The sequence below is a fragment of the Acanthaster planci genome, linkage group LG05 (genome assembly GCF_054643075.1).
Source record: "Acanthaster planci isolate LZ-2023a linkage group LG05, COTS_SCS, whole genome shotgun sequence".
NCBI classification, from domain to species: Eukaryota; Metazoa; Echinodermata; class Asteroidea; order Valvatida; family Acanthasteridae; genus Acanthaster; species Acanthaster planci.
In genome coordinates, this window is record NC_141781.1 from 9,539,653 (window position 1) to 9,564,025 (window position 24,373).

The 24,373-nt window shown below is 41.6% G+C and overlaps 1 protein-coding gene across 2 annotated transcripts; it reads right to left on the reverse strand.

Annotated features, from left to right (window-relative positions):
* Positions 1-152: 152 nt before the first annotated feature.
* On the reverse strand, positions 153-24,008 carry LOC110987095 (putative ammonium transporter 2). 2 transcript variants are annotated; one of them, XM_022249531.2, is made up of 10 exons: positions 22,885-24,008; positions 18,973-19,128; positions 14,361-14,471; positions 11,393-11,536; positions 9,319-9,529; positions 7,761-7,897; positions 4,419-4,631; positions 3,581-3,707; positions 1,535-1,949; positions 153-1,141 (listed from the first exon to the last, which is right to left on the reverse strand). In XM_022249531.2, the coding sequence occupies exons 1-10, from the start codon at positions 23,075-23,077 to the stop codon at positions 995-997; spliced, it is 1,854 nt and encodes a 617-aa protein (XP_022105223.2). In that variant the 5' UTR covers positions 23,078-24,008; the 3' UTR covers positions 153-994. The 2 variants fall into 2 exon arrangements, with proteins under 2 accessions (XP_022105223.2, XP_086993183.1); XM_087137057.1 differs by lacking the exon at positions 7,761-7,897 and adding an exon at positions 8,466-8,608 and having other exon boundaries at positions 22,885-23,760.
* Between the last annotated feature and the right edge of the window lie 365 nt (positions 24,009-24,373).

Consider the following 24,373-nt stretch of genomic DNA (forward strand, 5'->3'; position numbering starts at 1 on the left):
TCCCCAAAAATCTGTTGCATGATTCCATTCCATTCATTCTTTGCTTTAGCATGAAACAGATAAATATTTTCTCTGAAAACAGGAACCAGTCATTTAAATTTTCTGGTTCATGTGGACTCTATCACATAAGAAAATGCAAAAATGATACCTCGTTGTCAGGAAATGAGTGAATCATTCCAGCTTTATTCCACCACTCTACAGCATTATATACAAACATACACAGTATTATGAAATTTACACCTGATTATTTTCTCAACTTGAAAGATACAAATCGTTTGAGGTCCTTCTCATATGTCTATTTACATAACAATTTAATGTGCAGTGTGACCACTGAAACAATAACTGTGATCAAATCTTTGCCTAAACTCTCTGCATTCTAGGTAGCAATGTTCTGCACACCCTATAGATTGACTGATTCTCGCTTTCTCTGTCTGCCCCCACATTTTGAATTTTAAACTCAGATGTACGCAAAAATCCAACAAAAAAAACCCACAATACATCGCCACAGGGACACAAGTTCAGTCGTTCCAATTGCCAGACTATGTTGTTACTCCCATCAGTACATTCAGAATTTAGTTTGAATCACTGGCACACCATGACCACTTTATCTAAACACCGCAAAAGTCGACAGCCCACAATAACTGGAAATTAGCTGAAGTCGTCTGACTGTGGAAAAACGGCGTCTTTGTGTCCATAGGTTTTACATACACAAAGATGGCAACTCATAAGACAAAACTCACAAACGCCTATAGTTTCAATAAAACCACAGGAGATGCACATGCATTCCTATCATCGATGAAACTTACATTAACTACATGCATATAACATCGGAGAGCAATATCATAATTTTCATTTGACTTTTGGGCGGACTACAAACTATACACGTGGATACACCAAGTTTGTGCAAGTTGAATTGTCTTTTTGTAGCACAATATAATGTGGTCCTCTTGTCAAATTCATCCCTGTGATTCGGTTTGCCTTTAATAGGCATGGTTCATTCGTTCACAGCACGCACGACAGACAAGTGTACTCTTTGGCCAGGATCAGGAGAAACGTTGAAGGGACTGGTAGGGCGACTACCTGCTGCATCGAAGGCCGGATTGTCGGTACCTAAGTGCAGTTCACCTATCAGTCTGTCGGGCTGAGGTGGAGAAGGAAAGATCTGACATTAGTTTATGAAAAATAGTAGTCGTATATTTGGTATCCAAGCGTTTCAGTAAAACAAACCAAAAAAAACCAACAAAATTTAATGTCATGTTTCTATCACTCAAAATGGACGCAACAGTTTTAGACATTACAAACGATTTGATTCTCGTATGCCGGTGGATATCAGATTCAATGTAATCTCAAATACGGTATATCCTGACATTTGATGTATAAATGGTGGTCTTCCTGTTATTGGTGGATTCTTTATTCGTTGTTACACATTCCGTACTATCTGCTTAATTTGTCTTCTTTTGTTGGAAAGCACGTGTTTGGAAGTTAAGAAACATTTGAGGGCATTCGGAGAAGAGGTTTCCAGTTTTTATCTCACCTTAGGTAATCCACTGACTGAGAGAGTCACCTCATCCGGCTGTGGAAGACCGTTGCTCGTTTCATTCTTAGCTCTCTCCATGAGAATCCAGTTGTGACCGGTCACATCCAGTTCCGTGTGATCAGGGCCAGCGTCTGGCGTGAGGTGCGTGATGGCCACGCCGTTGACCTGGTCGGCCGCCTCCATGGACTTGACCGTGCCGGTCACGGCGGCCACGCTGGGTCCGCGGGTGGTGTAGGACCGGCGGCGGCTGGAGGCGCTCCGCAGCCGGACGCGGGGGCTGGGGCAGTCGAAGGGAGACTCGAAGCCCAGATCTTGGAGCTCTTTGGTGATGGCCACGCGCTCATCAGGCCCCAGCTGGTTGATGCCATGTTCGCATATATCGGCACCTAAGATTTCATGCTCCACAGAGCATCTGCACGTTCGGAACAATCGACAGAGTATATATTTAATGTCGGTAACTGATATCAGAGCCCTCTGTCAATGAATCCGGTGGTGTAGGCCTAATGTACGATTAGGAAGCCCAATGTAAAGGGGGATCATTTTGCGCTCTTATATTTAAAATAAAACTGCTTAGTGTCTTGTACTTTGTACAAGAGACCTTTCTCTCGTTTATCAACACCAAGGGCAATGTTGTTGAGACAGAAAAATTAGAAACACCTCCAACTTTCTACAGGCTGTACTTGGAGCGAAAGCAGATTTGTGGCAACAGATCAAATAATGCTTGCGCTATGAATCCGCTCAAGTTGAGCACATTCCCGCTCGACCGAACTTTTCACGAAATGCTCTGTGACCTCAAAATCGCTTTGCTTTTGTGTTCGCCTCCAGTATGCATCGAACTTGAGGTCTATTGCTACTGAGAACTGTTATTAAGCAAGTTTGTTCGAAGTTTTTGATTCATTTTGTTCGTTGTCTTTCTTTTGGGATGCAAACAAAAAGTCCAATCCTAAAGCAAATACAGAAATGCATTAAGTGTGGTGTAAAAGTTTGTTGTGTACCCCCTTTTGTGGAAATGGTTCAGCCCAGAAGTTTCCACCAAAATACTACTACCTGCATCACTTTAGAAGTAGTCTTTTGTTACTTCGGATGCGCGTTATGTAATAGTCCTTGCAGGCAGCAGATTTTTGGTAGTCTTGTGGTTTGTTTTGTCTCTAGCAGCAGCATTGATAAAAGTCCTGGTTTTGTAAAATTACAAATCCAGGTGCTGTACAAAAGTTGCTGAGGAGTTGTTTTGCCAAGCGGAAGGTAAAATGTGTGCTTTGGATGTGTGAGGGTGCTGGATGAATCGAAGTAGGTCAGACCAGATCAGAAGTTAAACTGTGGACTGTCGATTATTGGACTATGTACATCGACATTTGAATTTACTGAGTTTCGCAACAAGAAATAGTTATTAATTAAGAGGAGCTATAACGAGGAACTATTGAACATAAAGTGTTCTTTTGATTACTACCAAACAGTTGAAGAAACTTTGTTATGTGGAATATGGTTAAATGCTTTTAATTATCAGATGGCTTGAAGTTGAGGGACCAAGCCCGAGATATGCTGAGATTTATTGGGGCTCGAGTTATACTCAGACCAAGGAGGACCCAACCTAGAGCTATTAAACCAAAGACCCCGTAGGACACCCGGAGGCTGTGGTGTTTCCAAGGATCGTGCCAGATTCTAACCAGTTGCAGTCCCTATATCCTTATTGCATCCAGATCCCTTCCTACAGAGAACTATAGAAATTAAATTTGTAATGAAGAGAGCTCTATATTAATTTCGTATGAAGTCAGCTTAATAATTGCCTGCAGGTGACATAAATGACAAATAAGAAAGAAAGTGAAGACTTATCGGCCGAAAATGACCCACTGACGAGACAGTGTAAATACTTGCAAATTTATGTAAATACATGAAGACTTTTAGAACTAAGTAGAAAATCTCTGGTGTTTCTTTTCGTTGTTGGGTTGTAAATATAATTTAGTTGCAGACAGAAGGGACACACGCTTTAGGAAATATCCAACATGTAGTCATTACTTTCGTTTTCGTGTTTCATTCATGCCTCACCTTAACCCAATCGTCTTGCTGATGGCAAAGAGAAGAATGTAGGCAGTGATGCAGGTCCAGATCAACATCGTGACCGCCATCAGTAACTGTACACCAAGCAACCGAAACCCACCGCCATAAAACAGACCTTCAACAAGGGAAGCAACCGAAAATGGCAGTGTGATGAAACCTATAAGGATCTTTCTTCTGCCTAGTTTAAGCGGCCAGCCACCGTTTGGCTGGACGTGAGTACATATCCAATGAAAAGAAGAAGTCACAAAGCATTCAAAAAGCTCCTGTAAATTTTAAAACACTGTGTACACTTGACACTTCTTATGACTAACTGAAAACGCCTCCCATTTTAACACTCGGAAGCAAAGTACAAGTATTCATTTTGAGGCCAACAATGCTGCCTACTAAGAGTGAACTTTCTGCAAATATTGGCCGCCAACATAAAATGGCGACCGTGGACTATGTCTATCCGATTCGTAGAGCCTACATGACTTTGTCATACACGCATAGAACACACGCACCACTGATTACAAGCTTCCATTGGGTCGGAAGAGCACTAGAGTTGCGCGTTAGCTCACGGTTCCATGTAACTCTACGTACAGGGGGTGTGGTTTAAACTGAAGTGACGTCACACTTACGAACTGGATATAGCTAATAAGCACTGACGTCAACATTCCCGGCGAACCTCTTCGGTCCACCATCACTGATGTCAGAACACGTCCCGCCTTGACATCGTTGCCTACGGCTGCAGCTCATTAAAGCCCTTAACCACAATCTACCTGCTCTACTTGACAGCAAATGGGAGGTCCCCTAGCTCGAAATAAACATTACAAATCTGACATTATACCTGCTTGATCGGTGAGGTTTTCAATGTGGTCTGGTTTCCCGAAGAGGCCCACAGCAGCCAGCCCCCAAATAGCGGCCAGTAAGTGGACCCCGATTACCCCCACCGGATCGTCTATCTTCAGTCTCTCCAGGAGGGTGGGTGTGGCCACGGCTATAACGCCTCCAACGGCGCCAATTACAAGCCCCTCCCACGGTTTGGACAAAGCACAGATAGCTGTTGGTATAAACACATTCGATCACTATCAAATTTGATATGTTCATGAGTAAAAAAAATACTGCGGAACTATTGCGCATATTGGCCAGGGACGAATCTTTCAGTGAGTGCATGGAAAGTATCAGTTGAAATAATACCCTCATACCAATAAAGAATTCCATTCAGTTCCTTGGTACTCTTCATCAAGCAATCTCTTCCAGAGACAATACGGTCGTTTCACAATAGTGCGCCTCCAAGAGTTTGCAACGTGTTGACTAATCACAGAGCGCGAAATCTGTCGACCCTTTCCAAATGCGCATTGGGTCGACAGATTTCGCGCACTGTGATTGGTCAACGTGTTGCAAACTCTTAGAGGCGCATTGTGAATCGCCCGTATTAAAGATCTACTCTTATTCTTCGTGCATCCCGATCTGACTACCCATAGCTCTCAATAAACGAGGCTTTTCAAAGCGAAATGCCCCCTACGAAGCGATCCAGTCAGTGCGTTGAGGTGTGCCAAGAACTGATGGGGGATGAAGATTGCCGTAGACCATAAATTATGACACTTGAGCGATGTTCTTGATACAGATGTGTTTATGTAATATGTTTTACACTCCTGCTAAACCTTACAAAAAATGACGTATTTATGGTTGATACATTTGTAAGGTTTGCACAGTGAGGTGTTGATCAACTTGTTAGGTTTGCGGTTACACCATGTATAATCTATCTCTTTTACTGAGTGTCGGTTCCGAGCAAAATCGGTAACTCTGTGTTTCGGGCAGTATGCTCTAACTGTCGTCAGGAGGTATTTATGGCTGTAAAAAACTGTTCTCCCTTTTTGGGTGCTGTTGAATACATTTTGGTTGTTGAAAAGTCCAAAGAATTCTCCACAATCCGCCTCATTTTTTTCTTACCTTGAAAAAAAAAAACCTGGTCAAAAAGTGGGGGGAATATAGTTGTGTGTCTCTATCCCCCGGGATCTATGCCCAATACATCACCGTAATGATAGGCTCCTGAATTACGAAATAGCTTCAGCAGCATTATTTTTCTACAAAACAGTCGAGCTAGCTTGCGTAACGTAATGGGTATAAGGAAAATGATTAGTATACAGGTTGTCCGTACTTCGAATCCCGAGGAAATATTTTCTTTACTTATCTCATTCTCTTTCCAATAGAAACGATCGATTCTGAGCGGTTATTTCAAAAAGTTAATTTCAACGCGTGACCTAAGCCTCGCTGGTTAGTCTGGTACTCTTTCACATGAATGATACGATGTTGGCATTTTGCTGTAAAAATCTCGCTCATCAAGGCCATAGTAGGTAGTCAGGTCAGGTATGGAAAGTTACAACTTGCTGGTATGCACTTAATCACAAAAAACTTCCATTCTCTTTACAATCCATAAAAGTTTTGGAATAGTACTACTGGAGCCAGTAATTATCAAATGTCTTTAAAGGAAAAAGACGGCTTTTCACATCAACCAGCACAGCATATTGCCCAATTCAGCATGCAACAGCCAAGATATAATTACGAGATGCTAAAGTTGAAACACAACACAGAAAACTGAACTAAATTATGAGGCACAATGCTGAGGAAAGTGCATATTCACAGAGCTGTCCTCGTGGCATTAATTCTCCTTCTAAGCTCAAATAGATGATCTTCGATCCGCAGCCATTTGTCAACACACGATCAATTTTGCTTGGTAACCTAAATGCATACATGCATAAAATGCATCCTGGATACCAGGCAAAATCAACCACTGGTTGAAAAAAATGGACGGGGATTGAACTTTGCTAAAATGGCCCCTCATACAGAAATACAGATATTTAATGAGAGAACTATAGTGAAGTGAATGGTCATCAACAGGTGCATATTTTTGGTGGCAATTTCAGAAAATGAGGTTTGAATCAAAACCGTTATAGCTCCAATAGCCAGTTTTTTCTCCTACATGTGGCAAAACACAAGGCTTCTCACAAGCTACACCATTTCCAGACTGTGAACGCAGTTACTTCACACATGCTGTGAGTTTTGCATTACCTATTTAATCGCGTGTATTGGGAAAGCTTTCAATCACTTCTCGAGTGCTTTTTACTGTGTAGCTTAAATTGGATTAAAACGGCTACTTTGCTAAAGAATCAAATTACAACATGATTAGTCAAGGGCAACTCCCGTTTAGGTTCTTCCTAACCACAAGAAAAATCTAATTTGAGAGAACACAATGTTGAGAAATTTCAGAGAAAGATAGGAAAAGCTAAAATGGGCAGGCAGGTAGGCAAATTTTTCAAACCAAGCCCAAGGGCTTTGGTAGATAAACAGTGTACAATTATGAATCTGCTGCATGCAAATTTCGTCAATCATGCTTGTCTTATTTATCAATTGAGACTCAGAAGAAATGAGGGCTTTGCACGAAACTAAACAACATGCAAAAAGTGTAATGTGATAAAGAATGTATCGACAATATGCCACTGAGGTTACTCTGGAAGCAAAATGTATTATTAAATTACAATTCTTTTTTGGAGGGGGGGGGGCAAAAACATCCCTCCTTTCATTTGTCAAAGCCACATCCTGTGAAACCTGTCACGTTCTGCAGCGTTTAATTCTTCAACCATGTTTTTTATTTTTAATTCAGATTTCTAGGATCTTACAGAGCTCTTAAATCAACGAACTACCAAGAGAAAAGGAGAAATTAACGTAAGAAAGCCACGTGAGAACTCTCTTCTAAAGAATGAGAAGCGGACAAAAACACTTCAAGTAAGCAAAAGAAAAAGACAGCAATTCCTAAATTACCCAAGAACAACGAAACGAGCTTAAAAGTTGTGTATCTTTTTTATTCATTTTGTCCATAGCAACCTTTATCAGTGATCTAATGCTTTTAAAGTAAGGAATGACCGAAGAAAGAAAGAACTCAAGAGGAAAAACGAAACTTTCAAATTTTTACCTACAAGAGACTTTTGGTCTGAGAATTGCAAATGATTTTGTTTATTTAGAAATCAGTTTTGGAATCTGCTTGAACTGCATGGCCGAAATTGCCAGGAAAATACGCAATATCTTTGTACTGTAAAATGTCTTCAAGAAATATTATAAAATAACAAAAACAACCGCTTTTGCACTGTCATGCGATTTTGGAAAATTTCATTCTGACAATCAAATTCACCTGTGCTGCCTACGAGCGCTCCCAATACACCGTTGATTAAATAGTTAATGTTAAATGTGCGATTAAGTGTGGTCCAACTGAATGCCAGTCCGGTCACGCCTCCCCCGATGGATGACGTAATGGTCACCATGGCGGACCTACAGAACGAAGAGGGACACAAAATAAAGGTCACTGACACGAGTTATGGGTTGAGGCGGGCGACACACAAACAAAAACAAAACAGCAGGATGACTTCTCAGAAATATCAAGGATTGTTTTTGTGACGCCTGTCCAGCCATCGACGCAGTTGACTAAAATCATCGTTACTGCATCTCTTCAATTGCGTGAGCTCAAGCAAATGCCAAAATTCCAAACTTTCGATACCAAAAATTAAAAGATATGTACAAAGCTCAATATTTTCCCAATGGTGAGGACATGCTACCCCCCCGGAATCCATGCTTAAAAAAAGAATGAATGAAATACGGTGCAATTATTCAGTTCCTGTCGTGCATTTAAAGGATCACTTTTCAGTCTGACACCACGGTGCGATATCGTTTTGTATCGACCTCTCGACCAATGTAGACTTGTTTCGTTTTGCGACAATAATGTCAGCCTTCATGCTCGCACTTTAAAACGCCGCGTCGTGTAGAGGAAGAACAGGTTGACACAAATCTATATGATATTTCCCGAAGGTCCGCCGTCGTTAACACTCATCGACAAAGTCACCTGTCACTCCAACCAGACCCCCTAAGACCCCGTTATTTAAATAGCCAATGTCAAATTTTCGCCCGGATGGGGTGGCTATCCAGCTGACCACCAGGCCGACAAGACCGCCGCCAGAGGATGACAAGAGCGTGGAAACGGCAGCTCTGAAAGGGAGGAAAATGGCGGGGAAACTGTCCCATCAAAGTCTCTCAAAAATCGCCTGGCAGGTCACTGCACCTTTTCTAGGAGCTCTTAAGTGAAAACTCCATTCGTGGATTTCCCTGGATCAGAGCCTTTTCATTTGGAAAAGTGAACAGACTTTCGTTCTACAAGTTAATTCTGTGACAGTGTTTGCCCACAGAATTAACGAAAGATGTCAGTAATATAAAGTGCAAGTTTTGCGTTTACCTAAGTCCTTGCATTTGAAAGTGATTGGTTGCTGTGACCTACTTCCCCTTTTGAAAGAATATATAGAAATTACTTGGATATTGTTGGTTATACTCGACTCGACCTTCCGTTTGCACATATCATTTGCGCAACTTGAAATGTCTTCAGTCTGTGAATAGTGTGTTCAACAAAAGTTCTTCAGTGTCAGAAAACATGGGCTTCTATCGTCAATATGTCAAATTAAGTCAAAGTGAATTACACGTGTATTTTGAAAGATTTACACGTTGAAACCCGACATTTATAATTATTAATATCGGTTTCAATTTCAAGGCGACTTCCGTACACCCGTGTTATCTCTACTACAACATAAATAGTGAATACGGTTGCCTTGGTTTCACAGGGGCGTTTGAGTTTCGGTTATAGCCTCACTTTTTCGATCACGAGAATATTTTGCTGTACACCTGCCACCTTGCAAGCGACCACTCACCGGGTCGCGAGCTTCCACTTGCCCCCCGAGATCCCAAAGGTACTGCCGCAGTTGAAGCCCAGCCAGCCCCACCACAGCATAAACATGCCTAGCAGGGCGTTGGTCGGGTTGCTCATCTCGGCCTCCCCTTTGCCGTCGAAGCGCCCTCTGCGGGGCTTCAGCATCAGTGTAGCCACCAGGCCGGTAGCGCCACCAACCAGGTGAACTGCCCCTAAAAATCGAAACAAGGAAAGGTTTCCAAGCCTCATGTCTTTGCAGGTCATTAAATGTGTGGGGAAAATTGTCCACTGTATAGCAAATCCAAAATAGACTATGCTAAAAATGCTCAGTGCGACTCTTATATTTTGCGTCTCCTTTTACGAAAGAGCGTTGTAGAATTTGAAATTCCAGAATTTCTATCGAAGCAGATCTTTATACTATGTGGGCCTATGAAGGAGTGCAAGGAAGAGGCAGTTTCAACATGACCGCTTTCCAGCACAGGTTAACCGTTGGTAGTTTTTCAAGGTGTGGTTTTCTTTTCAGTAGTTTGAAAGTCATCAGTCAACTTGTGTTCAGAAATGTGTATATGAACAACTAGCTGGCAGCCAGTGAGGGCATTTTTCCCAGATTGGAAACTGTGTCTGTTTACACTGTAGATAATGCACACCTTATTTTCTGCCAAAGCAAGGCCGGTTCATACATGGCAAAACAGCGAACACCGTACACGAATTTTTGACGTTAGACGAAATTTTCGCGCTGAAAGTTTAATGCATTTCAACTCGAGCAAAATTTTGTCACACATCTCTCGTGAGGTCAAATTCACTTCGCTTTTAAATTCGCATGTAGAATGAAACATCATTAACGCGCCTAAAACCCCCATCACAATCTTGAAGGTACAATTTTTCGCGCTATTTTCCTAGTTTCATCCCGTCTTATAGCCACGTTTTAATGAAATTTTACAACGTAGCGGGGTCTTCCAGGTCCTCGTCAGAGTGTAATGAGGGCATAAGCAGTAGGCAGTACGTGCATTTTCGTGAGTAGGGATTTGCCCCCCCCCTGCTAACCATTATCACGCGAATAATTGGAAGAGGAATTTTCACCATTCAATTTACATGGGACTACTTTGCAGTTAGTCGAGTGCACAATATCGAAATACAGGACTCATCTCTCCAAGTTTCCTCGCTTTGGGATTATCGGTGTACCGTACTCATTAAGACAGTCCAACTGGTCAGTTTAACGATAATTGAGAGCCATGGCAGTGAGCCCGAGTGACCCCCAGATGGCGTTACGACCGACGCACTGTATCAACAGCCCACCTCCACTTTCTTACACAGCAATAACAGCTCCAGTTCAGTACAATATACCGCAAGGTTAAATACCTTAGGTATATCGAGTTTATAAACCAGTAATTGATATGCTGTAAATGAAATAACGGCACCCCAGAGGGAGAGTAAAGCCTCGTCTCCTTGGGGGGGACACTTGAGAGATAACGGGAAATGACCAGCCAAAATTCCACTGATGAATTCCTATTAAAAAACCTAACCTTGAGTTCCACTTGCCCTTGTCCTTGTGAATAAGCCAAGCAATTACCAAAGTAATCCACCCTAGTGGTTATTAATGCTCAATAAGGCTCATGTTATTAATCATTGTGAACTGATATTATGCATATACCTTCAATATACAGTTTGGCATAACGGAATGGGCAGGTGCAGAAACGATAATCTAGTCACCCAGTACATTTGTGTCACTCAAGAAATGAAAATAGATGGGTAGCAGAAATAAATCTGAGTAAACAATATTCGTGTGACGTTTTCCTAACATAACCAGGACTCTGTGAGATAAGAATGTCAACACTCAGAGGTATCCTAGAGGAAACTCATTTCATGATCGCTGGTTTTAGGTGCATATCAGAGGGTTCTAAAACTTAACTGATTTCCCAATGCTTTCAAACAGATTTGCAACTCACAAATTCGTGAAATCAGCGGCGTGAATAGGGCAGGGTATATGTTTCAGTGCGAAATTATTGAAACTGATAATAACCAATAATATTCAGGAAAATGGTTATTTGCATTATTTTATAGCCAAGAGGTTTTACCTGCTCCAGCAATGTCGATAGCTCCCATCCGTGCGAAGACGCCCTCTTCCGACCAGATCCAATGTGCTGGGAAGCAGTAGATGAGCGTGTTGACCAATGAAAATACACAATACGCCTCCAGTTTGGTTCGCTCCGCCATCGCACCTGCAGTTCAGCCACGATATCAAGTCAATGTTGGTTCCTCATTGTTCTGTTTTATATACCTGTCTTCGTATTAAGCTATTAGTTTTACCGCATTCGAGGGAAAAAAATTGATCAGTGTCGACATTAATAAGTTTGCCCCGGAGACTAATGACTACAAATAGGCCAACATTTACTTGTATTACTTGTTCAACAGCATTGGCAGCAGTGACGTAGTTGCCCCCCCCCCGAGATAGGTTTGCTTTTTTACTCCTACCTTTCTTGGGAAGAGGGAACCTTGTAATATGATTTTTAGGACTAAACTACCTGAAGCTCAGCTTTATTTGAAGGTTCAGATGACTTTCCACCTCCTTTTTATCAATAAAAGGGAGAAATTACAATATTTTGGATTTTATGCTTAAGAAGATTTCCATATTCATGATCTCACTCAAGGTAAAGAAGGAGTGTCTCCAAAGCTTTATGTGCAATAAGGTATCACAATTTTTCAGACATTTTCTTGGGGAAGGTTTCACGGTATACTTGGTTGTCTGGACAAAATTATTGCTCGAATTTCTTCAAGCCATTGTCGGGGGATGATTTTGAAGGACTGAATTGTCCCGTTCTCGGACGGCATAATAAAAGCGCCCTCGTGCATACGTTGGTGAAAGGGTTTTTCAAAATCACCTCCTTTTCTTTTACACTGAAAACAAATACTTAGTTCTTATTTGTGCTATTGTAACACACAATATATGCCTGAAAACAAAACGAACTGAACATCTCTGCATGTTTCCTTGAAGGTTCTTTCAAGGGTAAGAAATGAACACTTGGTTTTGAAAAACAATCCAATGGACAAAATCTTAATCTCTTATTTGTCGATTCTTTCAGCATGAAACACTGCTTGGTACTCAGCTAATGTATGAAAAAGTTGATCTTTCATGTTTGCTTAGAGGTTCTAACTTAAGATTTAGCTGTTCCTCAGTTTCGAAAACCCAGTAAATTAAGTCGTCACCAGGGTGTAAATCCTGGGGAATGGGGTATATGTCCCCCAAGGGGCATGGGCCATAGATGCATCCTATACTTGTCCTTATTTAAAAAGAAAGTTAAGGCAGACTGTGAAGAATTTTTGGACTTCCCAGCAACCCAGATGTATTCAGTAACGCTGATGTACTTTTCTGCAGGAGTGTAATACAACATCTCAACCTGGTGTCAGCACCCCTACCCTCCCTTTCAAATTTCCATGGCCTGCCAAGCCATCCCCCTCCCCGCCCACACACAATCGTTTCTCCCTCATCCCTTCTCCCAATTCCAGGTACAAATTTACGCCAATGATCATCTCTTTCCACTGAATGGTCCGGTGGCCATTGAAGTGCTCTGTGACTGTTATCGAGCCCTACCCCGGGCTAACGTTTATTATCGAACGCATGGCCAGACGCAGAGACGAGGACGATGCCACTTCGCTTTGTTCGACATGAATATTTGATGCTGGTGAGATTCGCCGAGATTGCCTCATCAGGATGCCAAGGTTTTTGCTTAATTGAAACAAGAATTCAGAAACACTTTGTTGTGCTTGAATTCATCAAATAATTGCTTCCATTATAATTTATTCAAAATGGCATTTGTACTGGCACGAGTTCAGGTTGTTGGTCTAAACTCTCCGTACTGAAATGCGGAAGTTAGCGAAGCGAACGAAAGGCAAAAGGCGCCTCGCTACACACCAGTATGTATTCGTCACCACAGAAAACTCAAACTGACGATATGGCAATGTGGAGCAAGTTATACAGTCTTACAAACGACTGACTGACTATCTATATCGGGTCTGGGTTTATTGGGTGCATTGATTCCATTATATCTTGAGATTGATTCAGAAAATTACCCAGGGCCAGGGACGGATCAGGTGCCAAGATGGGTTTAACATGCGTCTGTTCTTGTTTGTCCTTTTATTTACCTGTTTTCGTGGCCCGAGGGGAAATGTTAAAACCACCTACCCCGCAGACCCGGCAGATGCGGTTATCACACTAGCCATTTCGAGACTGATGCTTCAACGATAAGTTGTATTTCCTTGCATTTACGTAAAAGAAAATGTGGATGGCTAATATAAATTATAATGTGTCGACGAAACAGTTAATTTTTTCACTCAAAACAGCACTTACAGATCCGGTCCAAATCGGCGATTCTAAAATTATAACCAAGTCCCACACTGTGCTGCATTATATAAAACATATTACTGTAATTGAATCAGAGAGAAACTCACACACTTCCATTACGACATGGTTTTTTATTCTACTTCACGGGAACGGCAATTTTGTCACTGAAACGGTGTATCATGCCTCACTGGACATTCAATGTCGCTATATGGACCCGTTCTGTCTCGAACACACCTATATCCATCAAGATGATGGATCCAAACGGACACAGAGTGCATATAAAAGACAAATTAACTTTCACAATAGCGGTCAGGGCCGTATATTCCCTTTCTATGGGTAGCAGGGCTTTCTAGCATGTTTTTCTTGTCCAGGGACGGCCCTTGGTTGCATATGACAATTTCCTTAAGCTGACAAGTTTTATGGCCCTTAGAAATGCAATATTGTGATTTGAAAAGAAGGTTCTGTCGCCCAGGCTGCTTCAATTTTGTCTCAACCTTAGCACGCCATGACAAAACAGTAGGAATGAGCCCGGTAATCAGGTCGGTTCAGTCCAGTGTTTTCACCTTTGTATTAAATTAAACAAAAGCCACCACCTTGGTTTTAACCGTCACTTCAGTGACGATTCTGCCCATGGTGTGCTTGTGCAACGGAGTATAAACTGTCAAGGGGGTAATGTTACGACAACAGGCTAACAGCCCACTTACCGGACACAATGGTCGTGGCCGTGGTGGCAAAGGAAGCCTGGAACACGAATTTCGCAAAAATCCAGCCCATTTCATCCGGATCCGTGGAGTCGGTGAAGAAATGACCAATACCTTGACACCGAGAAATCAAAAATCAAATCGTATAAGTTGCTTACAACTATTCAGATCGGATCAGGTTTTGATCGCGCACCTGAAAGTAGGACTGGAACAGTGAAAGCCCCGACTCCAGGAGTCTAATTATTGCACCTTAATTAAAATGACTTTATCTTTCAATAAATTACATACAGTCTACATGCTTTACCCTGGTTCTGAGTTGTGGATGATCACTCGTGGATAATCAAACCTTTGGTATAGCTTCGGGGAACTTGGGTGCACGCCTATTTTTTTCCAAGGAGGGGTGGTACTTGGATGTTGAGCTTAAAGGCTCTGCACATTTCAACATTTAAAATGGAGTGGGGGCACCTGGGGGCAAGGACCTCTGTGCAGTTACACCACTGCTAAACAAAACCAACTTTGTAAACTAATGAGAAATAACCTTCTGTGTTTCTATCGATGCACTTTATGTAGGTTGTTTTAATCGTGAATTTTGATCGGAAATGTGAATTGTGATCCGAGAACCGCATACCTGTCGCAAGAAGACGCCTAAGAAGGGAAAATGGATTTTCCTTTTTTTCAATTAAAAATGAAGTATAATGTATTACGGAACCCCTAAAATAAGAACAGGTGATCAACGAGATTATGTCGGGTGAAATCTGGCTGATAATTACTTCTCAAAGTTTTGCTTACTCCGCGATGTACGAACAGACGATGGCGTATCAACATAATGGGGCGTGAGCATCTCCTTCCCACCCCGGGCATGATTTTATTTTTCATTTTAAATGGAGTTCAAGGCGCAAACACTTGAGAAATACTACTATAGAATGAGTTCCTTTGGGTGACAGGAGAGTTCTTTTATAGACAAAAATAGGTTTAATTTTTAAAAATCTCATTTTGCCCGCGATTCAAACCCTGAAAATGTTACTGTCTTTAGAGTCTTATTTGGCTTATATTTTGTCGTAGAGTTTATTGTTTGTCCTTACCATGACAACATGTTCAATTTAACATGGCGTTCCTGCATGATGGGACTGGTTTATATTCCTTGACTTTACTTTTTTTTTGGACCATTTACCACCAACCCGGGCAAAGATTGAAAAAAGGGAAATAAACCTAAATCAAACACCCATAAGAGACGTTGTAAAATAAGCGTTTAAACCAACCAGACGACGACAAAAAATATCACGTTATAGTTGCAGACCTGGTCCTTAAAAAAGGTTATACAAGGTGCAGACAACCTTTCCCATCGGCCGCATCGAAGCTATAGTAAGACACGACGCTCCGGACAGTCATTGGTTGGTAGTAACAGGGAGAGAAATAAATATTTCTACAAACTCTCACTGTTTATGTTACGGAGGTAATATACGAATGACACTACTGGGTCTTTCCCTTTTCTCTGTCATTGTGAAAGAAGGCCCGAACAGGTTTAACTCATGCAAAAATATTGGTTCGTTAAACGAAGGACCTACCGTAAGCTCGAGTGCAAGCCGACCAATTATTGCTTCAAGTAGTAAATTGCCAGAGCGCAAGAAATAAAAGAAGTGAAACCATCTAATGAGAGGTATATCAAGAGTTCGTTAAGAGCAGATCGTGCCTTTTGCACCAGTTAATTGAAACGGACAAATAGACTGACGTAATGGAGATTACTTCATTGAGTGAAAGAGATTGCATTGCATATAGGCGCATATTACTAACTGCGCTGTGAGTCATTAGTGGTAAAATCAATTGACGATAGACAAGGGGAAATTTCATTTTTAAAAGTCCATACAATTCAGTGGCCATTTACATAATAATCATACATCAAAGCACGTAAGCAATAAGGGCACAGAATTTTCTTTTTGTTTCATATTTTGTAGATTCCATCGGACCTCATCGAACTTGTGACTGACTGACTTAAGATTCCAAGCCACTAACTAATGAGCTTCACACGCGGTAAACCGTTTTTTTTGTGACAAAGCGAACTGTCGCTGGTCGGGTCGCTATACCGTTGACCACTCTTTAAACTCTGTCATTTTTCTGCGAGTATACCGGTCGGGTATCAGTCGTTCCCCGATACCCCAATTGGAAGGACATGACTGGCTACGTGTGCACAGAACTATATTCATAGCACTGTCTTTTTCATGATGGTTGTTGGTTGGTCGATAGCTGTCAGCTGACAATACTAATCCATGAACATGGTCGCCCCCATATCTGCTCCGAGCGGAACAAAAAAGGGCGTGGCTTTTTGGTACTCACTCCATTTGGCGCGCGTTTATACGGTAATGGAGATTAATGGCGCGTTTGACGCGGAGCGCACTACGTACGCGTAACGAATTTAGTCCTTAATGTATCCGGTTCGTAGCGGCTTCGTCAAAAAGGCGGACGCGCCACGATTTACATGCCCCCATTGGACGATCGCAGAAGTTGCGCGTTAACTTCCGGTTCCATGGTTTCATGTAAACAGCGACCAGTGCATGTAACTCTGAGTGCAGTGCATGTGTAGTGGGCGTGGTTTACACTGAGGTGACGTCACACTTACGAACCGGATGGTCTTTGCGTACGTGCATAACGCAAGCGCGCAAGAACCTGCTTGGGAAACTTGCAACCTTCTCTCTCTCTCTTTTGCCGCTTTGGGGTGCACTCCAGCTCTAAGCGAATAGGAGATTGTAGGCTGTTTTAATAATATCGTGAAAAAGTGTGAGCTCCATGAACTCGTTAAGCAGTGACAATAGCACTGTAAATAGCGAAGGGACAGGCATGATAAGTCTATGGGGCCCCTTCTGACCAAGGGAAAGTTTCAAACTGTTGGAATAAATTGGATGGGCAGTACTTTTCATTGCAATGACGCATCAGCTCACCGAGGTCCCAATAGGCCTAAAGGTTTGCATGGCTGCCATCTTGCAGGCCGGTGCTTTTGTTCCACATGGTATGCACAAAGGAGGTTTCCCTGTGGAACAGACAAACTGCCTGCAAGATGACTACCACGCAAAGCCTGCGTAGACGACGCAGGCTGATGTATATGGTGTAGGTCTAAATATGATGTCAATTGCTTCTCACTGTATGATTAAACATCAAATGTGCACATACTTTCACACTGTACACTGTGAAAAAGGAGTGTTAATATTTTAACGTCTTTTAAACGCCTTCCTGGTCACACTTTATGAATTTTTTTTAAACAAATGCATGTTGATGTGTTACTAAATTCAGACACAATTTCACATTAAGGTGTTAATAGCAAGTCTCTAAAACACGTTTATCGGATGGTAACACTTTCTGAACGCCGAAACATGTCTCTCTCCAAAAAAACGTTTAACTTTAAACGGTTACATGTTTACAATAAGGGCGCTTCACAATAGTGCACCACCAAGAGTTTGCAACGCGTTGGCCAGTCACAGTGCGCGAGATCTGTCGACCCAACGTGCATCTAGAAAGAGTCGACAGATTTCGCGCGTTGTGATTGACCAACGCGTTGTAAACTCTTGGTGGCCCACTTTTGTGAATCGCCCCTATTGACACAAAGACGGGTTTGTAATGGCCGTGAGTTTTAACAGCGTACGTTGCTGTGTGAGAGTCTATCCAATGGACTATCTGAACAATAAGCTAAGAAAATGTCATGTCGACAGATCGACAACATCGATATGTCTTTTAATGACTTGCTCTGTAATCTGATTCTTAACTGTAGTCTGTTCATGCAATTGATTTATACGTGTACTTTAGAAGGGGGGTATTTTCTTTTTAATGAACTGAGGTTCACATATATTTCATTGTAAATAATGGAGTGTAAAACAAAGTATAAATAATTTACAATTCCACCAAATAATGTTATTTAAACACTTGGATTCACGTATGGATTTTCCCACCTTCAAGTCCACTCGAAATTTGGATTCTTGGTAGATGAAATTGGTGATATTTTTCACTTGAGCCTGTATCGATGGCCTTGGATAAGGTCAGTCAGCGAGATGGTAACAATTCACAACGTGTTTGTTACTCTTCTGTCATTCACATGTGTAATCATGGTCGATACCTCATTAGATTTGCTGAACGGCCATCTAGGGGAAACTCATAACAGTCCGGAATTCTAATAGATTTTACCAGGTGCATTTTGCTGCAACGGGGACCTTCTTCGCTTATTCAAATCCTAATTATCCGCACTCCAGACAAGAATCTTGGAAAAAGCTGAAAAGACATTGTGAAGCACCAGACCCACGGTTGCATGCGCTATGCAATTTGAAATTTGACATTCTGCGAGAGCAGTGCCTAAAATACCACCTCTGATGCCGCGTGCTTCACTGTGAAAGTATTAAGCGAATAGACACGGCGTGCACCAACATTTTCATCATGACATCTCTTATCCAGCCTTGCAGTTGGCCCCTCCCTTAATCAACACTAGTTTTCCTGGCGCTTTTGTTACGGAAATACTAAGAACGTAATGCACTCTTCACTCTTCCACCATTTTCCCGATACCCTCTGAAGGAAACGATTTCTTACCCTTGACTAAAAAAACAAGCAAGTTTCTGAAGATTCCAACTCAATAACTTACCACAGAACGCGTTGGTGCCCTGCCCGGTCCCGAAGCTGAACCCGTACCCGAAAATCCAGTAGGTCAGTCCCCCGAAGATCACGTCCACGGCGTTCTTGACCATGATGTTCACTTCGTTCCTTCGGGACACCATGCCGGATTCCAGTAGTCCAAATCCTGACCCCCCCAACAAAAAAAATCAAGATGGTCATAAAATCAAAACTGTATCGTCCTATTCTTGTTAAGATACCCAGTATACATGCGTTCGTGAAGGCTTGATTGAGGCTTTTAAAAATCCATTCTTTACTAAAAAAAGAAACGAAAAATCCAGTTCACGGTTTTGAAAACCGGAATACAAGCAGGTACGTTATACACATCACATCACGTAAAAAACAAAGAGCGTCATATTAATCGTACATTGTTTGAAGACTACTTCAAAATGACACGACAAACGTAAACTTAATAGGAAAAATGGTAAAATTCTTTAAAATAGCATGGATGAACTTTAGACATTTCGGAAAAAATAAGAAAGTTCACAAAATGTCACTAGAATACTGAAGAATACTGTAGAAAAGTGGTTCAAGGCAATGAAAAAGGTTCCAGTAAAAGCAGACAAGTGTTAAGTGATGAAACTAAAACGACACTGTACAGTATAGCGGAGTACAGGTATACGTTGACTTCGATGCAAAAATCGAATCGCTCATTTGGCAGTATCAATTTAGAATCCTTTCGAGAACTTGGTATAGGTGAAAAAGTCTTCCGGGTTTTTATTATCATTGGAAATCTGCTTTAACTTTTACATTACCTGAAGAGACATGTACACTGATAAAGGAATTACGATTGTGTTTCAAACATGCCTCTCATATTTGTTTGTAATCCGCCGTTTATATGGGCCACAAGATTTCTACATCAAGTGACAGTTGAAATATATGAAGGGAAACAAACGTTCTTACTCTGCTCACAGTAGCGGGAACATGGAAGTCTCCATTATATTGGTGTATCAAGGGAAGGTTGGGGAACATATTGCCTTTTTATAGCATTTGAAAGACCATTAGTTTAGAAATGGCATAACCGGTTGCGAAAGATACAGATGAAAACTCGGGACTGATTTTTTTAAAGAAAACATCCATTTGTCCCCCCCCCCAACCCATGCATCCGGGACCCAAATGGGATTCTCCTGACTTGTTTCCCCTTGTAACTGGTCTTTTTTTACAATTTCATGTGAATAAACCTTGTATGAAGGAAAGCCAGTAAGTCTGAAGAGTAGAGGCGCGATCAGCCTCATGCATTGAATACAATGCGTGTGGCCACTAGATGACCCTTTTAGGCCTATATGCAATTATTTGTATCAATTTGGCACTCTTGAAATGAAGGTAAATGGAGAGTATTGCCCTAACTTAATTATTTTGCCAACTTCTCACACATCAAGAAGTGGTCACTTAGTGTCCTTTACTTGAAATTCAATTTCAATTAAATGATCCAAGTCGTTGGCATGGAGGTCAACAAAAATCGGGCGAAGATAGCAAAGTTATGAAACACCAGTACGACCCTCATTTTTATTTTCCGGCTCTCTTTTCTCTTTGCCTTTTCTTTCTCATCCGTCGTCTTATTCAGGTTCCTCTTCTTTGTCCAGTTAACTCTCAAAAGCGATAGATATTACCTGCAGAACACACTCTAAATGTTGAGTCAAAGTCTGTCAAAACAAAAAAGGCTTTTTTTTCTACGGTGGAGTTTAGTTTCGGCTTGCGTTAACCCAAAGAGGTAGAACTAAAAGCGGTCTAATATGCTCGCAAAGCTATTACTGTGTAGTAGGGACCGTTGCCCGCCAAGTTTAATCAAAGACCGGATGTGGATGACGACGCTGAAATGATTGGCGGGAGGTGCGCAAAGCAACGAAACGGAAATACTGGAGGCGAATTGATGAAGGGCTAGCCTTGGGATGTTGCCATGAGTATTGTCAGTCGATTGCGACTTTCTCATGACGTCTTATTGGAAGGCCTACTGTGTCAATCAAGTTGCTCATTCAAGACACAATATATTTTGAACCTGACAGAATTCCAGAGCTGTCACTTTTCACGTATAAACTATGATAAACAAATGAGTGATCCGGATGAACAAGCAAAAGAACTCTTTCATGTATATCTGATTATTAGTTTGCTTAATAATCAGGTGTCACAATCATGCTCAATTTACATGAAGGCCTCAATCTTTAGTCCGACCAAGAGAGAGAATAAAAATGGCTGTGTTGTGTGTACTGTGGACTGCGGTTCATGTCTTCCAAGAAGGAATGTTCTTGAGTTCCTGAACCCATCGTCTAAGATACAGCGCTGGTTTCTGTATCTTATTCCAGTTTGGGTACCAATATGCATTTGAGAAGAAGCAGTTAAGAGCTGTCATTTGCGCGTGAGTATGCTAGCAACTTCACTCTCTCCATCCAATGAAAGTTCCACTCCACTTTCATACTCCGAGTAACGTTTTATCGGCATTTTTGCTGGTAGTCCGGTCCGGTCATAAATGTCATTTTAGATGGGCACTCGATATCAGTTGGGATTTTTATCTTCTATTAAGTCACACTCTAAGAAGCATCGGACTTATAAAATATAGGATGGTATGTCCATTAAACCATTTATGTTCGGGGACCATTATGCGGAAATTAATGTAAAGGGTACCGGCCTCGAGGTTGTACGAGAGCTGTGAGAGTCGTGTCGGTTCGACCCTCAAGGATCGTGATGCATGTGCCTTACACATGTAAATTAATTGGACGTTTTAAATGCCGATTCACAATGTCAAGGTGGAAAAAAGTTAAATTAAAATTTACATTGCCGAACTAACTCGTTTACTGTGGGATTTATTATTTAAACTGCTTGCTGTAACATCTTCGATATCTTCAAAGAGTGGTCACTAACTGTAGGCCTACTTATGCAAGTGCTGAATTCTAGGGCTTCGGTTTGAGCGTGTGATAGCAATAATGATTACAAAATCGCTCACCAACACGTAATATTCATTTCCCAAGAACCAGTCATGATGACTTGGCTGTCAGGCCGTGTCCCAAACGGTCATTATTGTCCGCGGCTAAGGCTTTCTGCAGTGAAGCGCTAATGACTGAAACAAAGCGAAGCCACAGCAACAAATTCCTCTATCTGAGCTCGGTCTGATAACAGAGATAGCGGACCGCAAAGTAACATGGTTATTGAAGTCGTGGCGGTATAGACGGCTGAGAACCTATTGTGTAGTTTAAATGTGCGTTGGAAGACCATGGGTATAGAGGATTTGCATGGCTGCCATCTTGTTTGTTTTGGCCAGTGCTTTGTTCCACATGGTACGCACAAAGGCGGTTTGCCTGCGGAACAAAAGAACTGCCCTACAAGATGGCTACAATACAAAGCCTCTATTGATATCATGTAAACTGCTGTGGTCTTCATTAACAGAGCTGTGTGCCCATTGTTATTCTTATGTATTAAAACAAAATGGTTCATCTTGGACAGATCGACTTGGGTTGACCTTCCGGTAATTTATAGTCCATAAAAGGAAAATAAGTTCCTCCAGAAACATTCGACTCTTTGAAGCACAAAGTTAACAGTGGATGTCGTTCGCTTTGAAAGTATAAAGCATGAGCACGTCAGTTCTTGTTGCTGAAGCCGAGTTCAACCAATGGAGCAGAGTACCAAACATCATCAGCCAAGCAAAAAAGAAAGGTGCTCTCCTATCGCATTTTAGATTTTAAATAGCACTGACTGGGGTTTAGTTTTCCCCTGACTGGCCATGAGTTGGTTTTCGTGTTCATATAGAAAATATTTGTGGTTTTTGATATATTTAGTAATTTATGACGGGATTTACTCTATCAATTTGACAAAAAAAGTTGGACTCCTAAGCAACCATTTAGGCCTCGAAGATTGTTAGCACAAAGAAAAAAATATGCGTACGTATACTCACCAGATTGCATTGTGAAGATGACAAATGCACTAGTCAGAATCCACGTAGCGTCGTCCCAGCTGTTGTATATGTCCGGATTCATAGTCGTCCTGGCCGCTGTTGTGCCGACTTGCGTGCCGTTCAGCCCCTCGTCACAACCCTCCGTCCCGTTCGTTACAGTCCCGTTGCACATTGCACTCGCGGTCGCCTCCATAGTTGAAAAATGATGTTTCGGTTTTGTTGCAGAAAAGTCTGCCTCCCAGCTCTGCCGAAAGTTCTTTTTATGCAATCGAGGAATCAATTATTGCATATCCTAAGAGTTCCATCTGGTGTTTCCACTTACCTCTTCGACCCTCTACATCCATGAGTTACGTTCACATAAAAGCTTGTTATGTTTCCTCTTCGCCCCAAGTTCAAAGACTAGCTGTACACGCAAAATAAACTCCAAACACACACACACACAAAGCAGACAGCTTACAGCCGGAACCATATACGATCGATGAAGATGCTATGTTCGGAAGCCAAACGTTTGAAGTACAAAATCTGCTTTTGTCAAAGTCGGTTTCATTTCAATTAATCGAAGGCAATCTGTTCTTTGTACACTTTGCAGGTATTGTGTTCCAAAAACGCTGTCGTGTGCATATAGGGTGAAGGTTTTACAATCGACAGAACCGCTTGACGAGCGTAAAACTCAAATGCCACGACGATGTAGTGGCAATGGGTAAGAAGTACCTACAATCGCGCATGCGTAACGTATTTTGTTTAATTATTCATTCGTTATATGTAAATGTGGCATAAAACATTTTGGTAGAATTTATCACAAATTTGATTATCTTTAACAAAACTGATGCAAATTTGTATCAAATAAATTGTATTTTGTCACTGTTACTTCTTTAACTCTCAGTCTCTCAGGTTCCGGTTCCTAAAATGTGTTTTACCTCACTATCAATTCAAGATAGCCGAACATAAACAGTTGCAGCCCACTGAGACACGAACTGGGGAGACTCACATATCATGGTCACGTGATACAGAGTTCATCTCATTCTATTGGCTACTATACTGGATGCTGGAACCTGTAAACCATTTGCACAGTGATTTATAAAAAAAAAAGATCTTATGCACGTTTCCCGAGCGCCTTTGGCTTCATGATACCTGGTGCGCTGAAATGATCATTAAATTCAACCTAAATGAATTGTTACACACACACATGCCTGAAGAAAACAGTTCGACACTGATGAAAATGTGGGTAGGGGCTCTCAGGTTTTTTTTACGTGCGGGTCACTCGATATATCTTTTAGTATACGCAGTCACTCTTGTACTGCAGTCAGATTTACGAGCAACATTTTCTTTCAATGTAAAGAACAAGTCCAGGGTATCTGCGGACTACAGCCGCCCAATCGCAGTGTTTAACTGCACAACAACTTGCGAAACCGAGACAGGAAAGCTGTGAATACATCATAAGAAAGACGCATTTTTCCTGGTGTTGATCGTGTGAATGTGGGTAATTCCA

What these genes read in the sequence shown, in the direction of transcription:
- LOC110987095 (XM_087137057.1), bottom strand. Translation starts at nt 23,077, where the DNA reads ATGGAGGCGACCGCGAGTGCAATGTGCAACGGGACTGTAACGAACGGG. An exon ending in GGCCACGACCATTGTGTCCG is followed by an intron (nt 11,537 to 14,360) that starts GTAAGTGGGCTG and finishes GCTGAACTGCAG; the next exon opens with GTGCGATGGCGGAGCGAACC. An exon ending in AGCAAGACGATTGGGTTAAG is followed by an intron (nt 1,950 to 3,580) that starts GTGAGGCATGAA and finishes CCGAACGTGCAG; the next exon opens with ATGCTCTGTGGAGCATGAAA.